Below are 25312 nucleotides of genomic sequence, written 5' to 3' on the forward strand. Positions count from 1 at the left end.
AGACTAAACAAACTAAATTATTGAAGATAGGTCAAATAATTTTTGAAGCTCTTTTGGTACCTGTTTTCCTTCATTTTCTTTGAAAACAGATGTTATAGTCATGAAGTATTCCAGTTGAGTTTCTAGCAGTGATTTTTGCAGTAGTAGTAATACTTCCTTGTCTCTGTTGTGCTTTTTTATGCTTGTACTACATAGGGCCTTAGCCATCCTTTGAGCAAATAATAGATTCAGGTCTTTGTCTGAATTTCTACTGCTGAGTCTTCTAAATTTTAGCAAAAATTTAGTCCCTGTATGTGTGACTTTGCACTATATATTGTTCAGTTTCCTTTTACTTTTGTCAAATCATGTGATTTAGGTCTTTCTTCTTGGTATTAACCTCTGTATTGGTGATGACTGTCTTGTACATTATATGCTGTACACTCCACATTCTGACTTAAATACCGTAAATTAATGAAGCAAATAGTCTGTCCTAAAAACAATGCCTAAGGAGCTACACAAGTAACATCATTGTCTGATTTCCTATGTCAGTTATTAAATGCTTTGTTAAAGTTTAAATAGATTAGATCTCCCTTGTTTAGAAAAATTAGTTATCAAATTAATTTGACATTATAGATAGCTGATTAAGTCAGGTTGTGTTCTGGCACTCCTTTTATATTGATAAATATTACTCTCAGAAACTATTTTAAAGCCTTGCAAACTACTGGAGGTAGTTAGTGGGCCTGTAGTTGGACCCATCCAAACCTGGATTTTTAACAGATGCTACAACTAATGGTTTTGGTCAGATGGTACTACTTCTAATTTGATAGCTATTAAGTAGACTTTTGACATTTTTTGACATTGTGGTAGCTCTTTGCCATCTCTGGGGTGCAAATTAACTGGTCCTTCTGATCTGAGGGAACTGAGCTCTTTAGGATTTTGTTTTCATTGAGACTGTGACAATTTGGTAACTTTCTGTTCATTATCATAATCAACACTCTTTGCTGAAAACTTAAGTAAACTTGGTTTGGGACTACATCTAGATCATCCATAATTACCTATTCTGTTGGCAGTCCTATTTTTTTTCCTTGGGCTTATTCCAAGTATCTGAATGATATCTGGAGCCCTTTCTTACAGTTTCCCTGTTTGATAATAGTTTCAAGTAGTTTTGGACCTCCAAAACCAACGAGTTCCAGGCTTCTGCCATAAGTAAAGGAAGTCAACTCTAAATAACTATTTCCTTTTTCAGTTTTCAAACTTTCCTGCGCTAACTTTGAAGACCTTCCAGGCCACACTTTAAATCTTTACCCAGACAACTCAGGATCTCTCAGCTGAAAATTTTATCTGTCATCCATCTATGTTTTACTGAAGTAACACTTTAATGGTTTTTGAAGTTGACAGGCTTTCTTATCTTCAGGTAGAATTCACAGGTTTCCATAACATTTTGAGGTAGACTGATCTGAGGGGAATCCATTAAATATTTAAATCATGGTACAGAAGGGAACTATTCAAGCCTCATTAATGTACAGAATAAAAAAATTCCAAATGTGGAGTGCACTTTGTATCTAAGGACTGCTCAATCTTTACATAATTTTATTGAAGGCAAATGATTACTTGTATTTTATGTTCATTGCAATGCTAGTTGGTAATGCTTGTAGCAGAATTACATTTTAACTAAACTGTTTAAAAATATTTTTACAGATTGTTATTCCAAGAAGTCCTGTTCAGGCCAAAGGATTGCTGCTATCATGCATAGAGGACAAAAATCCATGCATATTCTTTGAACCTAAAATACTTTACCGAGCTGCAGGTAAAAGATTTGTGCTGTATTTTCCAATAAAAGACTGTGTATTTTATGCACATATTTATGTAGTCATAGCTAAATTGATAGTGTAGCAGAAGTCTTGAGATGTACTTTTTTGTCTCTACTTTAATTGTTTGGTGTCTGTGTTGTTAAAGGATTTGTGAAAACTGGGTAAGATTTACAAATTTGGATGCAAAGATAGGTGAACATTTACAGCCTGACTGATGCCTAGTTAACTCTGGAACTGGAATGTTTTGTACAGTTATGGGTTTAAAAAAAAGGAGGAATAGAACTAAAACACATTACCCCATATCCAGCAGGGCTGTGGCAATGTGTACAAATGAACAGGTCTTGACTATTTAAGTTTGAAAAATACTTAGACTGCAGAGAAAGGTGGGCATTTGATGGCTTGAAGGATTAAACCTTGAATCGTCCAAGGAAAGACTTGTTTTTGTTAGGATGCTGAAGTTACGGAGTTGTTTGGAGACTTTTTTTACTTGGGACAAGACAATATAAATTTGATACAAGTTAAACTGTTTCCGTGTTGATAACTCTAGGTTTTGAATAAGTTGATTTTTGTTTCTATTTTTCTAGAAGAGCTAAACATCACCGTTACCACAAAGTTAAAATGTCTTAGCACTTTTTCATTTCTAGAATCCTGAAAATTTGCCCCTTAGATTATAATCTTACTTGGACGAAAGCATGATTGGCATTACTTGCTATCATTTATTTTAGTCATTGTGAGCTTTTTGATTCAAAGTAGTTTTAGCAGCCATCATTATGTAAAACACTTAACAGAGTAATCTGTTGTCATTTGTCTTTATTGTAACAGTTAACTTGTCTTCTCTGGACTATTGACACTGGACTGAGAACAGACAGTGAATAAAAAATTTCGCATATGGAGATATGCAGGGTGATTGGGTGAGCAACTGGCAAAAATAGAATTCAAGCCTTTGCATCTCTTCAGTATTTCTGTGTAATGTAGCTTTATATATCAACTGTCCTTAAATTTGTCAGTTGCATTTGTAAGTTGGCTCTTTGTGTGTGGACTGAAGTTAAGCTAAGGACAAAATGTCATTCATGTTTTATTTTGGAGCTTTTACCAGCACATTTCCATGAGTGCACTCATTTTGTTAGCAAATTTATCCTCTTCTTAGAGGAGGGACCCAAAGAACAACATAGCAAAGATTTTTAAAAAGTAGATTTTAAAAAAACTTATCAGAACAACTCAGAAACAAATAGGATACTTACTGGGAAAAGTGCTTATTTCTTTATATCTTTTCAAAAAAACCCCAGAATTCCAGGTAGCAATACATTTCTAAAAGTGAGACTATTTTTAGTGTGATTTGATCTTTTTGTCTGCCAGGTCAGTGTTGTCTTGTAGGAGCTCTCATGTGGACCAGAACTTGTGATTTTGTGTCTGATGCATGCTTTATCCAAGGAGCTGAAAAGGCCTACCAGTCACTCTCAAATATTATTTCCAATGCCAGTTGTAACATGCAGTTGCAGGTTTGTTGATTACAGGGCAGGCTTTTTCAAGATTCATGGGCAGCTTTTCATAACAGTACATACTATAAAAAAAAAAAACAAGTTTTTTGAGACAAGGCTAGTAGTCTCTGAGGTAAAATAGAGCTGTAATGCAGAATATTTCAGTCTGACTATTACATGGATATTGTGATTGCTTAATTTCAAAGATTCTTTAAAATATTTTTTTGGAATAATGAAATAAGGTGGCTGTCTTTCCAAATGAATACGGGTGAAATATGTTGTCTGTTTGCTCAGATATGAGATAGAACTAAATATGTTTATTAAATGAACATTCATTTCTGTGTTAATATTTGCTATCCAAACAAGTCTTCGCCCACAGAGAATACAAGAGCAAAATCAGGCCTTGAGTCTTCACCGTACTTAGTCATCCCCAGGAGAGGGATGGATGTCATGGTAGCATTGCCTGAAGGTCACCACATCCATGTTGTGCTGACCTGAGGAGAAACGGCAACATCCAAAGTGAAACACAGCTTGCCAAGGGTGCCTTGAAAACATTTTCCAGTTCGTTCCAACTCGTACCTTCGCTATTCGAGAGCCTTAGTAACACAAAATGAGGGGAGTGAACTTGAGAAGGGAATTAAAGTTAAGATCTTAAATTTCACCTGAGTTTCTGGTAATAGTAAATTAAAAAAATTACAAAACACAAACTGAATATTTTGTGTGAATGAAATACAGTTGATAAGTGTTGTATTCAGCATTAGCTGTGATGTGCAACTAACCTGAAAAAATGCCTATATATGCATGTATGTGTATATACATTGTATATGTATATAAATAAAAATATAAGTAAATTATATCTGAATTATAGATAATATATTATAATTTTTATTATTTTAATAACTTGATAACCATTACTTATTAATTATATACTTATATTAAATACAGTTATATTTAAATGTATTAGAAACTCATCAAGCAGAAACTAGATCTGAAGGCTATAGACATGGCTAGTTCAAGAAAAGTGTGTGCTGTTATGGCCAGATGCAGACACTTCATCCAGATGTTTCCTGCATCTGAGAAGCGGCACTACCAGCAGCCGAGTGTGGAACATGGTCCTAAGTTTTAAGCAAGTTTCGGCCTGAAATTGTAAATCACTTGGAGAAAATCGCAGAACCCGTTTCATAACATGCCTGCTGTAGGAATCTCTGTATCCTTCCCCTTCTTTTTCCTTCAGCCTGGATGCTACAAAATGCCTGTTAGGAACGAACTGGAAGGAAAAAGAAATACACTTCTCAGTATGAATATTTGTTGCTACTAATTACTTAGTTCTTCTTCCCCTACTCTGAAGTGGTTACGGTGCTGCCTCTATGCCCCAGGCACCAGGGAGGGCTGCTGGCTTTTCCTGCCCACTGCGCCCCGTTATTACCAATGTGTTTAGCTGAGGACTTGCTGTTCTTTAGCGGGCCGGGGCTCCCTGGAGGGCTAGCGCTTACTCTCTGGTTACTTGCTTGAGCAGCTGCAGCAGTGCCATGAGCACCTTGGTTGCACATGTAGGGAGAAGGAAATAGTTTTTTCTCCTCCTGGATAGCTCCTTTCCATTCAAAACTGGAGTGGAGGATCTTTGCCAGTCTAGCAATGCTGCACGGTTCCCAAGATAGAGGAAAGCAATTGGCTTTTCTCTTGAGTGCTTCCAGGAAGATTTCTGTGTTACTTGCCTCATATATGTGCCTCAACCTTTTTGCATAAGGACACATGCAAAATCTAGAATATATTATCATCTCTTCATAAGTGTATCTAGTGTACTTGAATTGATTTATTTCAGATTTATAGGTAAAGAATTTCATAAAAGATTCAGAATTTAAGAAAGCATTTACTCCAAATCTTTCTGTAGATTGTGTTCTACTTAGATGTGATTATGTTTAAAGGTCACTCTAAATACACTGCAACTGTTTTGTTGCAGTGTTCTGTTTGACTTTGAACAGTGGTGGTCATTGGAGACTTGTGTATACCCATTTACTCTCCAAGGAAATATGATCTTGCTTTATAAAATTGGAAAGCAGCAAAGAGATGCAAGCCTTTCTGAGTAAAAGTCTATTTATATGTTTCTATTTATATAGTTTTACATATATATATATATATATATACACACACATACACACAAATACATTGTATATATATTTATATATTCTATATAAAAAGATAAAATTGTGTCTGGTAAACTTCTGAGATTATTATGTTATTGAAAGTGCCATGGTGACATCCCCCTAAATGTCAGAGATGCTTAGAAAATATCTGTATGAAAAAAAAAATGAGGCGGCTTTCGTTTTTAAAAAGTAGTTAACAGCCTGTGCAGTGTCATGAGTACATAATGATTATGAATCAAAGGAGAAGATGAGTCACCTTGACATTATCAGGTTTAGACATCTTGTGGAGAACCTAGTCTGGTGTTTTTTGACCTTTTCAGTTCCATTTAATTGTACTATATATGACATCGGTGGTGTAGAAATAAATATGACTTGCATCAGCGGTTGTTATAGAGACAAGACAGGTAAGATGAAAAAACATATGTTTTCTTCTCAGTGTTCAGACTGCTCTTTCAGAAAAAGCAACAGATGGTGCAGCCTCTTTTAAGTTGAATTTGTGATGGCTTTTTTCTTTGATAATTACAAGTTTTTGTTAATTGCTTTATTTGAAATTGTGTTTGAAATGTTTGTTCTACAATATTTTATTGATACATTCATTAATAGATGAAGGGTGCTTTGTATATAAACATTTGTGCTGGTTTGGATCATTATTATGGAAGAGAATGCATAGAATAATTTCAGATGCTGGTTTTGATCATTGCTAGTGGAAAGGGGGAATTTTACAAAGGCATTCAAATAAAATCCTGTCAAATCTGGGCTTCCCTTAAAGTTTTCTGGTAAGCTGAACTATGCATTTAAAAGTGTCAGGAATTTTAGATGAGCTCATCCAACAGATATTTTGTTGCAGAATGGTTTAGCTGTAAGAAGAAATCAACTAATTTGTGTAATTGTATCTTATATTTAATGCCTGTAAATGTGTAAAACCACTATTTGAAGAAGGAGCTTGTTTCATATGCACTTTCAAGTTCTTCCACTGGTGGCATCCGACTGTCACTTCTAAATCTTCTTATAAGCTGCCTAGGTTTTCACTTAAAGGGCCTGTGGCATCTTTATAAGGTCCTTGTTCTCCAGGCTTCATATGGATGGCGATCCCATGAAAAAGACAGCGATGCGATGCAAGTACTATAGTTGTTGGCTTCAGTATCTTTCAATATCTTGCCTGTCTTCCGCCTGAGTGTTTTATTATATGCAAAATCTAGACAAGCCTGGTCTGCTTTAGTGTCAGCCAGTAATGTGTGGTGCACTGATGATGTGAGCAAGGGCTGGCTGTGCCTTTGCCTCAGAAGCTTGGCTTGTCCCACAGGTGTCACTCAGCAGGGTTCTTACTGTTAACAAAAGGCAGAGGTTCCCGGGCTGTTCTCTCTCTACTGAGCTTTTATTATTGAAAGGCCTTTTAACAAAATAACTGCTTGAGCAGGGTGCCTCCGAAGAGGGACCCCGAAGAAAGAAGTCCTTGGGCAATTATACCCTCACAATCTGTTCCGACCACCTTTCGTGTGATGATTCAGTCCAACCACCTTCAGTGGGTCTGAGATCTTCAGTTTCTTGACTGGTTCCCATCAACCATCTGGGTGGATCTTTTGTGTTGCCGAGCAGAAACTTCCGAGTCTCTTCTTGCCTCAGTCACCTGCTACGGTCATGTCTGTATTTCTGCAGTCACATGGCTACTTACCCAAACATCTCTCAACTTGCTTTGCACAGTCCTAGCTCCTGATTCTTGTTCTATGCTCCTTCCAGAAGGTCACATAGGCAACATTTTGTTACACAGTGTTCTGCCCCTAAATTACACACAAATTTGTCCTTTAACTATCCCTATGCGCTCTTTTAAGCAAGGTTCTACCCTTTAAGTAACTATTCTTCTACATTAATCATTCCTTCAAGAAGCAATTTTGTTCTGCAGGAACTGAATAACTATTTTTGGAACTACGAAATATGTTAACAAAAAATTAGAGTATCTGCACTATAAATCGAAGTTGGGTTTTTTTCCTTACTATTGGAATTTTTTATTTTAGTAAAAATATTATTTGATTTGATGGTGCATAGGTAAGTTCACCTTTAAGTCCAAATAAAATATTTCTTTTAAAATTTGATATATGGATGTCTTTTGTCAATGCTTTAGTCATTAAAACAGTCAGTGTATAATGTTTCAGCTTTGGAGCATTGGTTCAAAACTAGTCCAAATGACCTAAGATGTTTCGACCTGAAAACTATTAAATGGATCCTAAATTGACTGGAAACACCTTAAACATTTTAGAGAAGACAAGGTGCTTAATTTTTATCTAGTCTCTCTGATGCTAATATATTTTTGGTGAATAAAAAAATGTTTTTTGAAAGCAAAATATTTTGAGTCATTTGAAGTTGTTACAATCAGAGGTTCCTGGAGGCAGTTTCTGAGTAGGTTCTGAAAACTATTTTTCCTATTATTTTGACATAAATGTGGAGCACCACTCTGGGTAGATATCAGGAGAGTGCTGACATCTTTCTTTCTTTCTTTCTTTCCTCTAACTGTGAAAGGCTCTGATACACATTAGAATTAGATGCAGTATTGATTTTTATCAGATGTAGCAGAGACTCTGCCGATTTGATGCTGATATTTTTGACTTGGGGGAACAGTGCGTCTTATTACTGTACTAGTTGTACATATACATCTTTTACTGTACTAGATACAATAAATGAGCTTGAATGGGTTCTATACAGTATAATAAAAATATTTTTAATTACAGCTAAATCTTTGGAAAAAAGGATATTTGATTTGATTTTGGTCTATTGTTTTAAATGGAAATAATAGTAATTTTTTTTTTTTAGGTATATATTTCTCTGGGTTATTGCTGAATAGTAAAGGAATCTAATGTTTATTTTTCTCTTTCTTTTTTATTTTTTCAGTGGAACAAGTACCTGTGGAGCCCTACAACATACCGCTGTCTCAAGCTGAGGTGCTGCAGACGGGCAGTGATGTGACACTGGTTGCTTGGGGGACTCAGGTCAGTAAGGCTTTTAGAAGCTATTTGTCATCCATCAAAGCCTGGGGGCCCTGGACATGTACTTTAAAGATGTTTGAATAGTATTGCAGTTAGTGTCAAATTCCACATAATGAACCCTGTGCTCCTTCAATCACTATACGCTTGAATAAGGGATTGTCAGTGTTCTTTATATGAAGCATGCTTTTTAGTGTACAAGGTGTTAGCATTTTTGGTTGGAGCTGTGGAAATGTAAAAGAGGTACCTCTGCAGGAGGTTAATGATTTATCCATAATTATAAAGGTTACATATTTAAGAATGTAGCAGTGAGATGTGACTCTGAGGAGCGCAATGGGAAAAGGCAGTTCAAAATAGTATGCTGAAAGAAAAGTACATATTTTTTTGCTGCATGATTTAGAAAAAGATACAATAGGTCTGGGATTGTTTTTTTTTCCACTGGAGAGTTAAAATATCCAGAAAATTTAGACAGATAATTTCAAACCCTTAATGCAAAGACTGATCAATGCAGTTTTTATTCTGATAACTAATTTACAAAGCTGTCCAAGAATATGATTGAATGCCCCAAATTAAGATGTGCAAATATTGAAGAACTTGATAAAAATATGTGTGTGTTCAAGAGTTACAGAGCAGAATTTTGACTCTATTTTGGAATTACCAGTATTTCCTTCAACCTACAATTAGGAAAACTGCTGTTTTCTTGGCATAATTATAGCTGAAAAGCTTTTAGAGGAGGAAGTGAGTGGTGTAAGTTCCATCAGTAAAGTATTGAATTGGTTTGTGGATTTTTTGAGTGTTTTTTATTTCAATCTGTAATCTTCATTGGTTTTCTTTGGTTTCTTTTTCCTGGGATTACTTGATCTCCTTTGTATCTGTGATTATTCCTACTTATCATTGGTATTTTGCAGTGGAATTAAATTATGGACTCCTTAATCTCTTGTACTCATTTTTCCAGCAGAAAACTACATTTCTCTATGCTTCCTTTTGAGAATTAAATGCAAATTTGTCTTGGATAATTCCTGCTTCATTTGGATAAAATCTTAGTGCTTGTGATATTGCCAAAAACTGAAATGAGAAATAAACCCTGAAAGTGTTAAACTTTCAAGGTCAGTTACAGCGATAGTTTGGAAGCTAGCTGTGGAGATCAGAATACTATCACATTTACCTCGTATAAAATAGCGTCGAGAGGACTTGGAGTGACATCCTTCAGAAAAAAATGTGTTTTGGAGCTTGCAAAATGTAGGCCAAGTGTTAAGACAGGCAGTTCTTTTGATAGGAAATGTAAGGAGGCAGATGCAGCCTTCATCTGAATTTGTGGCTAACCAAACCTGTGGTGTGGTTGCGTTGTGCAGCATGGGAGAATGTGCTTAGGGCTTCTCGCTGAGAGTCACGAATTCTTGGACCGAAGTATGAGCATATATAGCATGTGGTGGATGGGTACGGAGGTGGTTTACACCAGAGCTGTTGAAGATATCTCTGTGCAAATGCTTAGCACCTACACAGTAAATCCACTGTGTTGTGGATGTTGTCAGACTTGCTTAGCGTTTGCAGATCAAATATGTTCAGAGACTTTGTGCTGAGGGTGTTTGCAGCCTCTGTGCATTTGATATGTATATGTGCAGTAGGTCCAACAAATCCTGAATATATTGCCAGTGGACAAAGTGATTGCATCTACTCAGTGGTTACTTCTCATGTGATTTTTGGATACTAGATACTTGCTTGGCAGCTGCTGTTCCAGTGAGGTTGCCTGACTCTTGCTTTCCTGAGTGATACTAAAGAGTACTCTCCAGTAATGCATTCTTCTTGTGCTTTGAGTTTTACAAACATTAACTAATCCTTACAGTCTGTGTACTAGGTAAACTTTCTCACTTATACATCAGAGAAACTACAAAAAAACATCCTTCCCATGTGTCTTGTTGAAGACTCCTAAGCCTTACCTCTTATTACAGCCACTGATTTATTAGAAGTTTAGAGAAAAACACTACAAGTTTTATATTTTTATTGTTACAATACTTGTACTGATTTATATTTTAAAATAGTACTTTGATGTTTAGTTCTTATTTGAGTTATAGAGATTCATGTTTAAATCCTTACTCATTTTGTATCAGCATAATTTTTTGTTCTGTGTGGAATTTAGTATGTTCCTTACATTTTCTGTAAGCCTCTTAAAGGCTTCCCTTAATATTGAGATCATGTTGGCATTAAAATGGTTAAAAGCAAGTTTACCTCTTTAATAAACAGGGGGCAGAAGTAATAAAGTTAAGAATCTCTATAAGCAGTAGAGGTAATAAAGGTTTAAGAAATAAGTAGGATGGAGAAAGTGAGGAATAGACTAGGTGAGGCTCATTTCTGGCCAACAGAATACACTCCTTCTTTGTGGTTTCCCTTCCAAATACTGGTATGAGTGCTGCTCTTGTTGGTATGAGAATACTGGCAGGTTGCTGCTGTTGCTATAGCCCCCTGTGTCTGTTGCTGGTGTTGGTCTTCATGGACTTAAATGTTTCTTGGTCAGCAGCCTGTAATGGGAGTAACACACGTGCTCTGAATGTGTTTGGGCATCCTATGTTTGGCATAAAAGGCCATTTCCATCACAGCTCTGTTTCCTCTTATTGACTGAGTTTTCAAGTCAAAATTATTTTGTGTGGGTCTGCCTCATAGTTTGTAGGTAGTTATAAATAGCATTCAGCTGATTTTTTTTTTAAGAAAAAAGAAAGACTTCCCCCCCCAAAGTGGACAAACATGTTTTCCTGTTTCTTTCCCTGAAAAATAATTTAACCCCGGGTCCTGCCTCCTGTGGTAGTAATCTGCATTGTTTAAACATTCTTCAGGAGAGCAGTAAAACTTCTCAGTGATGGCCTGTATGTTCTTATACAGTCAAAATCTAAATAGCCATATAATTTTGTAGAGAATGGTATTCTAAATGACCATGAAGGGACACTGTATTCTGAGTATACTTATTCTAAGATTCTAGAGGAAAAATAAGCTGAAAATTTCATTGATATAAATTTCTCCACAATTGGACTTAACTTTTCAGTAATTGCTTAGGAAGTGGAGAATGCCCTTGTGATATTAGAAATTGTCCAAAGAAGTGTGAGTTTGACAATTTCCCTGCTGTTTTTGTTGGCTGGCAATTTCTGTTGTTGAAGACTTTATTAACTGAATTTGCAGTGAACTTGGTAGAAATAGAGCTCCTTGGACTCGGCAGATGAGAATAGCACTGACTTTATTTGTAACATCCAGCTGTGTTCCAGAGGTGGCAAATTGCCTTTTGATTTGCAACTACCGTGTCTACATCTGTGGTGAACTAAACGGTGCCAAGACCTACCCTTTGACCCTCAGGCAATTGCCATAGTTTGACCATGTCCTTACTATTAAATTCTGTTGTCAACCAGATGATGTTTATGGAGGGTAATCTGAGTTTTTGTCCGAACAATGGTTATTTTCAGTGTTGGAGCATGTGCACACTAGTATGTATGTTTGTATATTTATATTTTGAAAAAGTATGCTTCCAATAAACAGTTTTGCTTAAAAAAAGCTGCATAACAATGTCAAGATGCAGTTTTGAGTGCATATAGTTTTGCTTTTTTTTCTGGTCATACCAAAATGTGCCTCATGAAAAGGGTGCTAATAGAAGTAGATTGCTTTACAACTATGCTAAGAAGCACTTACACATGCTGCTAAATAGATTGCTTGACTGAATAATGAATAATGTGTATTCTAAATCAGTGCAAACCTCTTGCCAGAGGAGAATGCTTTTTTGTATTTCTAAATGTTAATTACAATAATCAGATAATGTGACATTTGTAATTTTCATATTAAATTGTGTTGGAAGACTAGTAAATGGTCATATTGTCATATTAGTGCCAATATGCTTTGGTTGTGGGGATCAGAACAAGTTTACATAGTACTTTCTATCTTTACTAATCTGCTGATAACATTTCAGAAAGGAGATGATCATGTGGAAGTCCACTTCGTTTCCTGTGGCTTGTAGTAAATGCAGTTACTAGGACTGTTTTTGATTGTACAAAATGCTTTTTGTATGATTTCCTGTGACTGCTCTATCAAAATTCCTTACTCTGATTTTTGGGTCTTCGTTTAGTTATAGTCCTGAAAAAACGCTATCCTCAAACCCAAACTGGCTACACGTATTTGAATAGTGAGGCCTGATACTGTTCACTGAAAGATACTTTTCCGGAAAGTAGCAGTTTTGTTTTCAGTTAATCCTTAACTGCAGCTTATTGTTTTTGAACACTGTGTTAAACTAGTAAAAATAATTTAAATAGTAAATAAGAAGGAACTGAGTAATAAATACTTCCTAGATGAATGAATAACAAGCTTTCTGCAAATGATTCAGATATGTTAAATCACTGCTTGTCTTCAATATGCATAATTTAGAACATCTTAAACAGAAATTGTTTGCTTGGTGCTAATACATTTCCTTTTCAGGTACATGTGATCAAAGAGGTAGCAACAATGGCTCAAGAAAAACTTGGTGTATCCTGTGAAGTTATTGATCTGAGGACCATCTTACCCTGGGATACAGAAACTGTTTGCAAGGTAGGAAAATGGTGCTTGTTTAAATAAAAAATAAAAATAGAGAAAGAAAAGGGGTAGGTATACCTATGAATAACAATAGTTTAAATGTAAAAAATGAGACTGTGTTCTTTGTAAGCATTTGAGGGCTTAAATTTTTATTCTGTATTGCATAGGAAGAGTAAATATGCATTATATGGACCAAACATTTGCTTTAGCATGAAGACAGAATTATGTGTCAGAGTTCAAAATGATAGTGGAATATATGTTCTTTGCATTGAAGCAGACAGCAGGGTTTAATCTGACTTGTGCTTCAGCTGCTTTTTTGTGGTTTCTGGCTCTTTCCATCATTTTTGTCATCTTTGGGTCTGAAAAGATCAGATTAAATATTTATCTTTTTTTCCTTGCTCTTTTACACCAAAAGTTCTATCTGTTTTTAGGTATGTGATAATGCACCTTGGCTTTGTTTATCCATGTTTCTTGAAATAGGTGCTTTGATCTAAGGTATATGAATTCTGGGGCGGAGGAAGAAAGGCAGCATTTCTGAAACTATCCAATCTGAAATTCATGGATACTGTGAGTTACTTGTCTCCTATATGGGATTCTTTGAACAAAATTCTTTGCAAAATTAAAGCACTAGGAGGTGAACTGGAATTAGAATCATCATGTACTGAGAAACCAAGGGAAGCTACTGTTGTAGTTAGGGATACCTCAGTCCACTGGCTATTTTGCTTGTGCTGCTTTATTTTCAGCAAGTTAAGAGCTGTTGGGAGGACCTTAAAGGAAGTGGGAGGAGAAACCTTTCCAAAATGTCTTTGGAAATGTATTCTACTTTGCTGAAATGCTGAAAACTTCATATTCTTCAGTATCAGTGACTCTTCCTCACAGTAAAGAGTAGTATTTTGTTTAGAAAATGACTCCTTATGTGTAGAGTATTCAAATGTGTTTTCTTCAAAATTTATATTGTACTTACATAGAAATGGAAAGTAAAAGATAGATTGCTGTTCTCCATGTTTTTTAATGATAGAAATAAATATTGAAGAACTAGATGATAATTGAATTTCCTATCTAAAGCACTCAAGCATTACAGAGCTGACAAAAATTTTCCAGTGGGCTTTTGTATATCTAAAAGAGAACAAAACTTTAATACTGTTAGAAGTTGAAACCCCTGGCATGTTAAATACTCCCCCTTCTCACGTAGATATTCTAACTGTAGTATATATATTGTGTAATTCAGAACTTCTGTTAGTTTTTTTTAGGTATTTGTCATCAGAAAAGTGCATGATGCACTATTAAATCTCCTAATTTAGATAATACAGAGAACAATTTCCAGAGCTTTGAGGGGATTTTTTTACATTAAAGTCTTTGGGCTTCCATATTTCCTCATTTGTCCTGGGCAATATAGACTTCTGAAAGCTGAATGTCTAAAAACAGTTTGTGAATTCAGGATGAGACATTACTGTAGAAGTCTCTGCCAATGTAGAAATGATTCTGATAAGACCATTTTCTTTCTGGCAGTGTTTGGCAGTTTTTGATAGCCCAAGCTAAGAAAGCATAATTTTATATTCGTATTGGAGGGGAAAGCTATGTCATTTGAATATTTCATTATTATTCTGGGCTTCTAATTTATATGTTTAAAATCTTATTTTTCCTTCCTCCCCACCTTAATTCTACCTCTCCCCTTTCTTCCCACTATCTTACTAACTTAGCAAAAGTCTTCAGCCTGGTTAAAACTTTCTGACATTTTAAGAGATACTCAGTCTTGGCTTTGTGTGTGTGTGTGTGTGTGTGTGTGTAATATATATATATGTGTCTATGTACACAGACACATAACATATATATTTCTTTCATTCAAAGATATGAAAAGAATTAGCTAACCCAGTGGATGAAGAACCATCAGAATGCATGATTTGAAAATATTACAGTAGAGATTATAGTAAGCAAGAAATTAATAACTTTTTTCAAATATCAATTACTAAGATCAATGTCAGTCCATTCTAAACATTTATTTACACATTCATGATGTTCTTCACATCTGAAGCACTGGATGTCAGCTCAAAGGTGAAATTACCTGATTATTGAACAGACTTGGTTAGTTTTCTGTCTCTGGCTTAAAAAAAAAAAAATTACATTGTCAAAATGTAGTAGTACTCATGGAGAAAAATGGGAACCTCAGGAGTAGCTGCTACCATTGTAGTTGGAGCCCTTTGAGCAAGTTGCTGAGTGCTTTCAGAATGAGTGCTGAAAGACTCAGTTGCTGCACTTCGGAGGACAGAATATTACACAGCTGTGTGTTCACACAGATAATTTGTTGTCAATCACGGAGCTGATTAGAAATGGATAACAATTGTTAAATTTGCCTTACTTTTCCGCTAACAAGCATGTATCAAAACTAAAAAGAAAGAATCCCAAGGTACAGTTTGTAGAAGTGCCAATTGGGAAATAAAAAAAAAAAAATCTAAGCTCATTAAAAGGAAACATTGTATTTGGAAATTTTGATTTTTTAAAATTATTATCTGATTTTTTCATGTTGTTTCTGAATTAGCAATTTGTTTCTTTGTGTATTATTTATAGTAGTTGCATTAGCTTTTGATTTTAATGGAGTACCTTACATTATAAAAACATGAATAAGCTTAGATTCTGCAAAATAAATGCTAGTATCACTACTTGGGGTTCACTTTTATAGATGGACCTTTATTATAGCTACCCCATGACAATTATTCTGAAGTCTCTTACGTGAAACTCTTTTTTATCAAGCTAATGTAGATTTGTGAAAGAATAGCTGCTAACCAGTGTCTATCAGTATAAATGCCGCTAAACATACTTTGGTACGGTAAACATGGTCAGCACACTCTGGACTATGAGAGCCTTTCTGACTGCATTGGTGCTTTTGTCTTTGCACAGTTTATGGTATTAAAAATTAGAGCATAGCCAAAGGTTTGCCCCCTAACGTTACGTTAACAGCTCCCTTGTTTTAAGCTCGGTCTAGTTGTGTGCAGGTGAGCAGAAGGCTGGTTGTTCCCGCTGGCATGGCTAGTGTGCTTAAGCTAGCAATTCCACAGCACTGCAGAAGCTCGGTTAACGTCTCCTTGCTTTCTAGTTCAATCACATTGTATGTTAGTTCACGTTGTGCTGCTAACCAAATCCCTCTCTGGACCTCGAGGGATGTCTGCTGCTGAGTTAACTCCTGCCTAGTGACTGTAATGTACTATGTTGACATGACTGTAGGGATGAGAATAACCTTGGGTTTGAGAAAGGCATATGCATCAGTCCAGCAAGTACCTTCCCTGCCTGCAGTTCCTAATGTAAAGCAATACTGTAACAGCTAAGGCAGACTGTATGAATATGTAAGTAGAGCAGATCAGTCACACCTCTACCTGATGGTATGCTTTTTTAAAGTAATTTATTCTGTACGTGTGCCTTTTGTCATTCTGTAGTTGCTTGATATGAGGTTTGCTCTTGGTCAGGTAAAGCATAAGTAGATTAAATGTGCTCAAGAGCAGGATGGGCTGTTGGGCTGCTACTTTATGGTAAAGCCTGTATTTCCCTGCACTATGAATTTTACCATTTTGATTTTTTGAGAGTTTGTAAGTGGGACTGGATGGAGCAGATTATGGAAGGAAACAATCGTGTTGGGAGTCCACTACTGGCAGTGCTTTGTCCAGTTGTGCATGTGTTACTAGTTGTGTATTTATATGCATAGCTATGTATTGCTTCATATAAATTTGATTTTCTCAGTTGAAGTGGTTTCAGTGCTTGTGTTCAGTGTATTTCACGTTACTTGGATGTACTTTCTAAAAAATGAAATGTGTTAAATTGTAGTCATCAATAGAGAGAAACTTTGGCAGTAGCTGGTACTTTTGTGCACTGTTTTGATTTATTTCTAATAAACCCCTTAATCCCTTTCAGACAATTATATTAATCATTTTTTAGCTCATTTTTTTCCTTTTTTCTAAAGCATCTTACTAAAAGAGCAGTTAAGACTGTCCTGTTGGATTGGACCTGCATTGAAACACAACCAAGATAAAAATGCAGCTGTACATATGAAATGATAGGCATTCTTCAGAGCTTTTTATTTGTACAATTTTTTGCAAATCTGCTTTAAAAATAAGTGTTCCGTGAAGATTTTGATCTTATCTTCCATCTTGAAAAGCCTTTAAGGTAACTCTGGCATAAATAAAGGAATGGAACAGGTAGTCCTTTTGCTGCTAAATCTGTTAATTGTATTACTATTGAGAATTAAGTGAGCTATTTCAAGAGAAATACAGTGCACGTTTGCTAAGCAGTGCATCTGACTATAATAATAAATGCCAAATAATAAATGTTTATCATTGTTCCTATATTAGTATGGATGCAGGCTGGCCAGTCATGTGGGAGAAATGTTAAATTATCTTCCTCTAAAGCCCCTCTGTGTTTTGTTCAACTGAGAATAATCAGTGGTTTGGATTTGGTACTTTAACACTGAAACTTTTTAACTTCATATATGTCTCAAATGGCTTTTAAGGTAACTGCCAACATTAATAGAAGAATGGAAAGATAGTTCTAGGTGCTTGCTAGAACTAGTCCCTAGAGGATCTATTTGGTGCAATTGTTGCAAGTGGCAGTGGCCTTTCAGAATCAGTTCCAGCAGTAGGAGTTGCTGTACTTTAGTTATTCCCTTCCTATGATGCCAATGTCAAGAACCAAAAGAGATCAGTAAAAAAGTTGGCTGTGCTAGAGAAAGTCTTCAGCTGTCCGTTGAGCTGCTGAAGTCATCCTTGTGAGGACTTGGTAGGCAATGGGACTGGTCTCACTCCAGTCATCTTGCATATGTCAGCCTCCATAAATCTTAGGCCAGGTTGCTGCCCTCTTTCTGGTTTTCCTCATTTAAAATATATCTGTGAAAGATATGTCTATTTTCTCCTTTCCTGTTGGGCTAACAGGGAAAAGAATGGTACGTGCGATATGCTGCAACCTTATTGCCACCATCTTGGTGTTGGGATGCAGGGTCTTCTGCTGATGAGTAGCCTGTGCTGTGGGCTTTTGGTTTTGTCATAAAAAAACATTCCTCAGTATTACTGCTGGGAATGGTGTCCTCTGTTATCAGTACAAGCTATTTTTTTAATCCTGCTGCTGGTTTTGGGTTCTGTGTGCATGCACACACATTTCTATTCACATTTAATTCATACCAACCTTAATATTTCTGTTACAGTTCTCTACATTATTATATGTTTTCTCTCTGCTGGCTCTTTCTGGAAGGCAGGAAGCCTTATATCTGTCTGTCTTGTAAGCTATATTATTGTTCCTAATCATGTGCCTAAAATTCGGCCCAGACTTGAAAAAGACCAATATTCTCTGTGGTCCAGTGTCATTCAGGTACAGTAAAGGAGCTGCTATTTTACAGAAGTCATACCCATTTGCCAGTCTCATATATTTTATTCTGCAACAGTGGAAAATTGTAAGCCTATCCTAGAAACACATATTTGTATAAAAACATAATTGTAAGTTTTACTTGTCAGTCTACATATTTTTTTAAAAAAAATCAAACAGCCTTCAGAATTTGTCTCGGAGTAGGCAGGCCTGTAACCTTAGCTGAACTGATACTATCTTCAATGGTGAAATCACTTTAAGCTTTCAGTGTAGCTATTTAAAAATGAGATGTTTAAAAGTGGTTTTGCTTAATTGGAAACGTATACAACTTTGACTTACTTGACAAACTGTGGTGTAGGCACAAAGAAAGATGGTCTGAAATGGTTAGTGCTTTGGCCAAGAGCAGTAATATATCAAGATTTTCATTGCAAATATCTGACTGCTTAATCTGCTTCTGTGGATATGTTTCTATGTAGAAAGTTGTCATCAAAATACACATTTCATAGAGCTTGGAGAAGCTGTACTTCACATCCACCACCAGAGGCCTCTTTTTAGCCAAGTTAAGCAGCTGCTTTGACTGCATTGCTCCTACGGTTTTATGAATACATGGCCTTGACTGTAACAAAGTAATTCAAATAGAAATTGCTGCCTCATTTTACCAGTATTTTCTTTCTGTTTTTAAGATTTTGAGCACAGTTTTGAAATAAGTTAGCACTTCTCATCTGCATGAGAAGGACATGAGGTTGTACATATGTGAAACAGACTGGCTCTCGTTGGATCCCAGCAGGAATTGAAAGCTTCTCTTGGATACAATTCCTAGGGATGGTAAAAGTGCAAAATCGTGTTAGACTTTTCTTTTGTCAAACTTCAGATGTCTAAAAATGAGTATTCAAGTTTGAGCTAGTTACACTGGGTCATGGAGTTCTTACTCTAGAAAAAAGGGTATCTCCTGAGGGTGATTCATCCCAGCTGTTTCAGCAGCCTGTTTTGTGATGAGACATTAGCCTCTGGAAATGTTTTGATTTAAAAAAAAAAAAACAAAAAACATAAAGGGAGCCCTGACTGACAAGTTTACTGTAAAGTTGGGTGAGATTATTCCCACCCTCATTCTTTAGCTGGGAGGTGAAAGCTCCTCCTGACAGAACAGGATCAGTTAGTTGGCCTGTTTAAAAAATATCTGACATTTCTTTGCTAGAATAGAAGTAAGTAAAGAATCCGATATGTGTAAAGCTTCACTGATATCTAACTTAGGAAAGCTTATCATGGAAGAAAGAGATTCCCCCTTCCTTAAAGGCAGTAGATGTAAACAGTCCTTTGCACCAGAAAATTGATATAGCCTATTCCAAGCTTCTCCAGTGATACAAAAAATTAGCATTCTAGTTCTAGATCAAGAGAGGTAGTTAATCTTACAGGCTGACAGCTTACAAGAATCTTGCAGGAAATATTTTAAAACACCCAAGTTAGTTTTGCCCTGTATTTTATCCTCTATGTTGCTTTTCACAGAAATGCTGACAAGTTAAAAAATACAAACTTGTATAAAATATGATATATTCCTTAGCTGTGTATGTATTTAAGGAGAATTTGTCATTTGGAGCAAAATTCAAATAGCTAAAATTATAACTTTTGTGTATGTGTTTGGTATGCTCAGTCCTATGAAAGCTCCATGTGATGTCTCTTCTAAACCTTGTATCCAAGCTTTCATATGCTTAGAAAACTAACTTCAGAAGTATTTTTTCTGAGTTTTATAAAGTATTTGTAGAGAGAAACTTTTTTCAAAATCTTAACTTTTTGTCTTTAACAATGGCAAGGAAGGTTTTTAATATATCATTTTGATTTTATTTTCTGGTTTTATGCTTAGGTTTGAGCTAGGGTATTTGTATGTCACGTTAATACGGTCTTAGCTTCTCAAAAGAACACTATAGACCACATTAAGAGTGTCATTAGATGAATCTGCCAGATTTTGATGCCTTTGCTTTGTAGAGCCTTTTAATAAGATACGTAGTTGTGGAGGAGGAGACTAGAACCCAGGGCCTTTTTTTTTTTTTTTTTTTTTTTAGAGAAGTGCCCTTGTTACAGTGGTGGTCTCATTCCCTCTTGCTTTCCCTCTTACTGTGTGGCTCTGATTCTTGGCTACTCAGGGGAGTAACTTCAACAGAATACATGCAGGCTACGCTCCCAGGTTATCCTATGGTTTGACAAGGGCACATTTCAGGAAGACTGAATGCAGGTCTTGCTCCTTTTCAACATATGCCTTTATCACCATCTCTCAAAGCAAAACTGAGTAGCTCATAAGCTTCTGCCCCCAGGGCCATGATGCTTTGCTGTGAATTCAGTGTTAGCAGATTATAAGTGTGCTCAAAGCATACTTAAACTCTGTCTCTGAAGGGTGTAATCTGTTGGGGATGCTTAGCCAGTGAATCCTAAATGGCTATATGTATCAGCTGTGCATCAAGGTTCTCAGTAAGCCTTTAGTCGCACTTTGGTTGAGAAGCTAATTAGCCTAGCCTGCTCTCCTACCCTGCTGTCTCTGTGGTGCACTCCTGTGCTGTACTGCCAGGCCAGCTTGCTTACTGCTATTGCTACATGACACTGCAGTGTGATATGACATACTGTGGGATACCCACATGATTACGTGTAGTTATTTGAGGTTGTTCACTTGGACAAGGTTCATAAAAGCTTTTTGGGGGCATGTTTTCCCAGTCTTCATTGCCCTTACGTTGAGCATCCAAAAGAAATGGAAGATCTCAGTAATGTCCTGCAGCTGTCCTTGTTTGTAGACCTGTCCCTAAAAGGAGAGACAAAAGGTTTTATTTTTAATTCCACTTTGATAATAGAAGTTGCAGGTGTCACTTATTGAGGTAGAATCAAGCCTTTTGCAAGGCAAGTGCATCAGAAATTTACTACTATTGACTGCAGAAAGAACCTCCCCGTCTCTGTCATGTGTATATGCACATGTGCACAGACATACACACAGATTTTATAAGATTATATGCTGTTGTCATCTGTTATGCAATGTGCTTTTTTTCAAAGGTTGAAAGGCTTCAGATTATTGCAGACAGCTTGTAAATATGCTAGTGTGCAGTCCCTAAAAGTTTCAGAAGTTCTTTAATGTTAGACCGATTTGTAATTAGTCACCTCTGGGGCATTTGTAAAGGCAGGTGTCATAAATATCATCTGTCATTCCTCTCAGATAGACTAATTTATTTGCTGGTTTACATACAGCAGACAGTAATTTAGCAATCTCATACTTGTATTTCTTTTGGATTCTCAGATGAAAACCACCTGTTTCTGATGTTTCAGTGCTACTTATGTTGCAGATTTGTGAATTTTTCACAGGGTTTTTGGACTTTGCTTTTTGTTAAAATGTCATCTGTATATGAGAGAGAATTGTTCAGAAAAAGCAGAAGAGAACATGCTAATAAGCAACGAAAAAGATTCTGTATGTAGTGTTGGTAATATTCCTTCTTTACCTTTCTAAATGCAGAGTAACTTAGCCTACATTTTTCAGTGGATTGACTTTAAAGATTCTCGTAGAGTACACTTAACCATATTTGCCAGATGTCCTTCATTTCAGGCTTTTACAAATAGTGTTACAAATAAGGAAAAGCTTGTTTCAGAAATCATTAAATTTTATTGATGTGCCGTAGGAACCAACAACTATGTTTCTATGGCTTTTGAAAATATCTTTTGTAATAAAATCAGTGAAAGCTGGTGAGATCTTTATATTGCTGGGAGAGTCTCCTGAGAACCCCACTCAAGATATGTCTTCCTAAATATTACGTAAGTTTTCTTTCAGTCAACCTGTTACTTATCTGTAATCTTTCTAAAGCCTTTCACAGGAAAAATGGGAGTGATTATACAGCTTGTACATGCATAGAGATCAGGTACCATACTTTTGCATGAGACATGGTAGAATGCTTTATCCTTTATTGTCAGAGGATTGAAAGTGAATTCTTATCAAGCCACAATAGGTAGCCAAATGGAACAGCATAAATAGCTGTATCATCACCCGTGAGGAACTTGGCACAAGCTTGTTTAAACAGTACATGCTGCCTTTGGGGCTTATTTAAGAATTGTAACAATGAAGGTGGTGTATAAATTGCAGACCCTGATGTCTTTATATACATTCTCAAAACATTGTCTAATTTCATGGGCTAGTGAAAAATTTGGTAAGCTACTTGTTCATTTTGGCAATCTTCACCCATTTCTGACTAAAGTTCTTGCTTTTATTCACCAAGACTGGAGTATGAGTGATACAAAGGTTATGATTCAAAGGGAAAGGAATTAGTTGTCCATAGAGTGACTTTTTTTTGAGAAGGAGCTGGATGTATTGCCAGTACTTATTCTACTTGTCAGCATCCCATTTCTGTGTCTGTAATTTGTGGATGAAGGAGCTGGGATCAGGAGTGATCTCTCCCTTTATACCTTCAGTTGTAAACTTGAATGCATAAAATTCATGCGCTTCTCAGCATATACTGATGCTGACAAAACCTCTGCCTCTTGACCATGCTCTGCTTACTCCCCAGCTGTGGCATGTGCGGGCAAATTTCCATCCTTAATGTAGTGATAGTAAAGAATGTCAGTTACGGTATAGGTTAGTAATGCTTTCCTATTACTAGGTTTATCATTTGTGTTATTAATGGAAAGCTAAGCTGTAGTGAAAGGTGCTCTTCAAGAAACTGAAACATAAGATGTATATGAAATGTATATTAAATATGGTGTTTCTTTATAAGCCACAAAATTGTTTAAGATACTTTTTTTTCCCCTTTCCAGAAATTATGATTTCAAATAAAACTTTTTTTCCCTCCCCTCTTCGTTATACTTAACAGAGATTTGCTCTGAAGCTTTGGAAAGGTTAGACTGTTTGGATTTTTCTGTTTGCAAACTCTTGGCTGGTATGGTATTGATTAAAAAGCCAGTGGAACAGCTCCCAGGGACTTCATTGGTCTCATTCTGTGTAAAATTCTGTGGTTGTAGTGTTTTTTATATTGAAATGTATATGTTACTGGAAGTGTTAAATATAGGTCAGTATTAAGTACTCTTAAGGGAATGTGTGAATTACTGTATTTTATTCATCCTGCATCAAATCAAACGTGCTATTTAAACTTACAGACTTTAGGTGTGAAGTAAAACTAAAACTTTGATTAGTCTGTCTACTGTTTTCACTATTTGTTAGAAAGCAAGTTTGTGCCATGCATAACAATGAAGACATGCATTTATTACCTAACTTTTCTCTGAGCTGTTGCTACTGTAATGCAAATATAAATGCTGAGATTTTTTTCTCTGACTTGACGGTAATAAAAACACTATAAACTGAACTGCAGTTTTATGTATCTATGGGTTAATATGAGCCTGGAAAGCTGTGGTATGATTTTATAAATCTTGCAGAAAAATAGTTTGCAGATTGACTTTATCGATGATAATAATTCTGAATTTGATTCTTTAAAGCAGTTTGCTGCAGAAGCGTGAAGGAGTGTATGTTCCTTGGGCACTTGGAGGTGCTTTGCTCCTCCGTAGAGAGAGGTCTGCAGACCTCCCCGCTGAGGTCAACATAAATGCTTGGCAGCCTAACGAAGCCTCTGCACACTCACTGAGGAGAGCAGGTCTGAGCACAAGAGAAGGCAGGAACAGGGGGAGCTAGTGGATAATACAGCACTGGAGCACAGCTTAGGGCAAGCTGTGTGCATGTTTTCCATCACAGTTTTTTTTTTTTTTTCCTAGGCTATTTGATGGGAGTGCTTTTCTACAGTGTTTTAGAGCTTTTTCTTCAGTACACAGATGGCATTTTTGTCAGCCATTGTCACCAAAGTGTTTGAATAACTGTCAGTGGTAGATGCTTGGTGTTATATGTTTAATAGGTGGTATGTCCTGGCAGACCTATTTGTCTATACGAAATTGCGATTCCCATTCCTCTAAGTTTACTTCATCTAACTGAACTGTGAATAAAGGAAAATCAGGATCAGCACATGTGATGTGCTTTTTTTATTCTTTAACTGCATTCTTCAATTTTATAATTGCAATGCAGGTATCTTGGGATCAGATTTATGTTTCTTGGCTATTTGCTCTTGGTCCTGTGCCATTTTACACATTGCTTCTAGGATTTCTTACTAAACTGATATCTATAAAATGTGACTAAGGTTGTACTGCTTGCACTACAGCAATTAAATTTGTCATGTCTCCATAATAAAGCTGTGTCTTTTGGTTTTGTAGTTTTGGATTCTTAGCACGTGCCGTGGGCTTGGCCTACAAAAGCAGAACTCTAGAGCTGTAGTTGGAAGTAGTTGCTTTTAAATTTTTAGAATATAGGTAACTGTTTAAAAAACTAGTTATTCACATCTCTTTGCAATTCTGTATTTCAAGAGAGTTTTGAGGGAAAACATTGTAGCCTGTTAATATGCTACTGACTGTTTCAGAAGTACCTCAAAGCTGAAGCATTTGTATACATAGTTCTGTTTTCTTCTCCTTTCTCCCTCCTGATATAAAAATAGCTCTCAGTCTTTAAATTCATGTGTCTCATTTTCACATGTGTATTGATAAGTGGTACTTGAGAAAGAATCCAATTAATAAAAACCTTGATTAAAGAGGGAAGAGGCATTTGCATATAGTTTCTATTAATAGTGATGAACATTGTGCTGATAATATGAATCATAAATTCATCGTAAAAAGTCTTTTACCTTTTGCCCATGTTCCATATTACAAACTTCAAATTCAGAGGCATTTATATAAGTAAATGGGTAGTGGTGCTTAGCCTAGTTAGAAGGTAGTTTATAGCTTCAATGTGTGCTTTTTTTCTTTTTTTCCTCCATTGCAACTGGTGCTGATTGAATTTTAATGGAAGATGAGGTGAAGTTTCAAGATAGTAATCATATATGAATCACATTCTTCCGTATAGATAATTATTACTTCTGTGCAGTATCTCTTTCCTATAAAAATCTGTAGCTATTTATCCTGTCATTATCACTCAGTTGAGCCAACTATTTTTTAACTACTCTTTTAGGATTTAGATTTTATAGATCCCTATTATATGAGCATTATTAATCTTT

The 25312-nt window shown here is 36.0% G+C and overlaps 1 protein-coding gene across 4 annotated transcripts in view; it reads left to right on the forward strand.

Moving 5' to 3' along the window:
- BCKDHB (branched chain keto acid dehydrogenase E1 subunit beta) overlaps positions 1-25312 on the forward strand; it is a 140276-nt gene that overhangs the window by 28937 nt on the left and 86027 nt on the right. For all 4 annotated transcript variants that reach the window (XM_064508707.1, XM_064508710.1, XM_064508708.1 and 1 more), the window contains exons 6-8: positions 1678-1786; positions 8296-8393; positions 12834-12944. In XM_064508707.1, coding sequence (XP_064364777.1) covers positions 1678-1786; positions 8296-8393; positions 12834-12944 — 318 coding nt within the window. The remainder of the gene's footprint in view (positions 1-1677; positions 1787-8295; positions 8394-12833; positions 12945-25312) is intronic.

The sequence above is a fragment of the Dromaius novaehollandiae genome, chromosome 3 (genome assembly GCF_036370855.1).
Source record: "Dromaius novaehollandiae isolate bDroNov1 chromosome 3, bDroNov1.hap1, whole genome shotgun sequence".
Classification (NCBI taxonomy): domain Eukaryota; kingdom Metazoa; phylum Chordata; class Aves; order Casuariiformes; family Dromaiidae; genus Dromaius; species Dromaius novaehollandiae.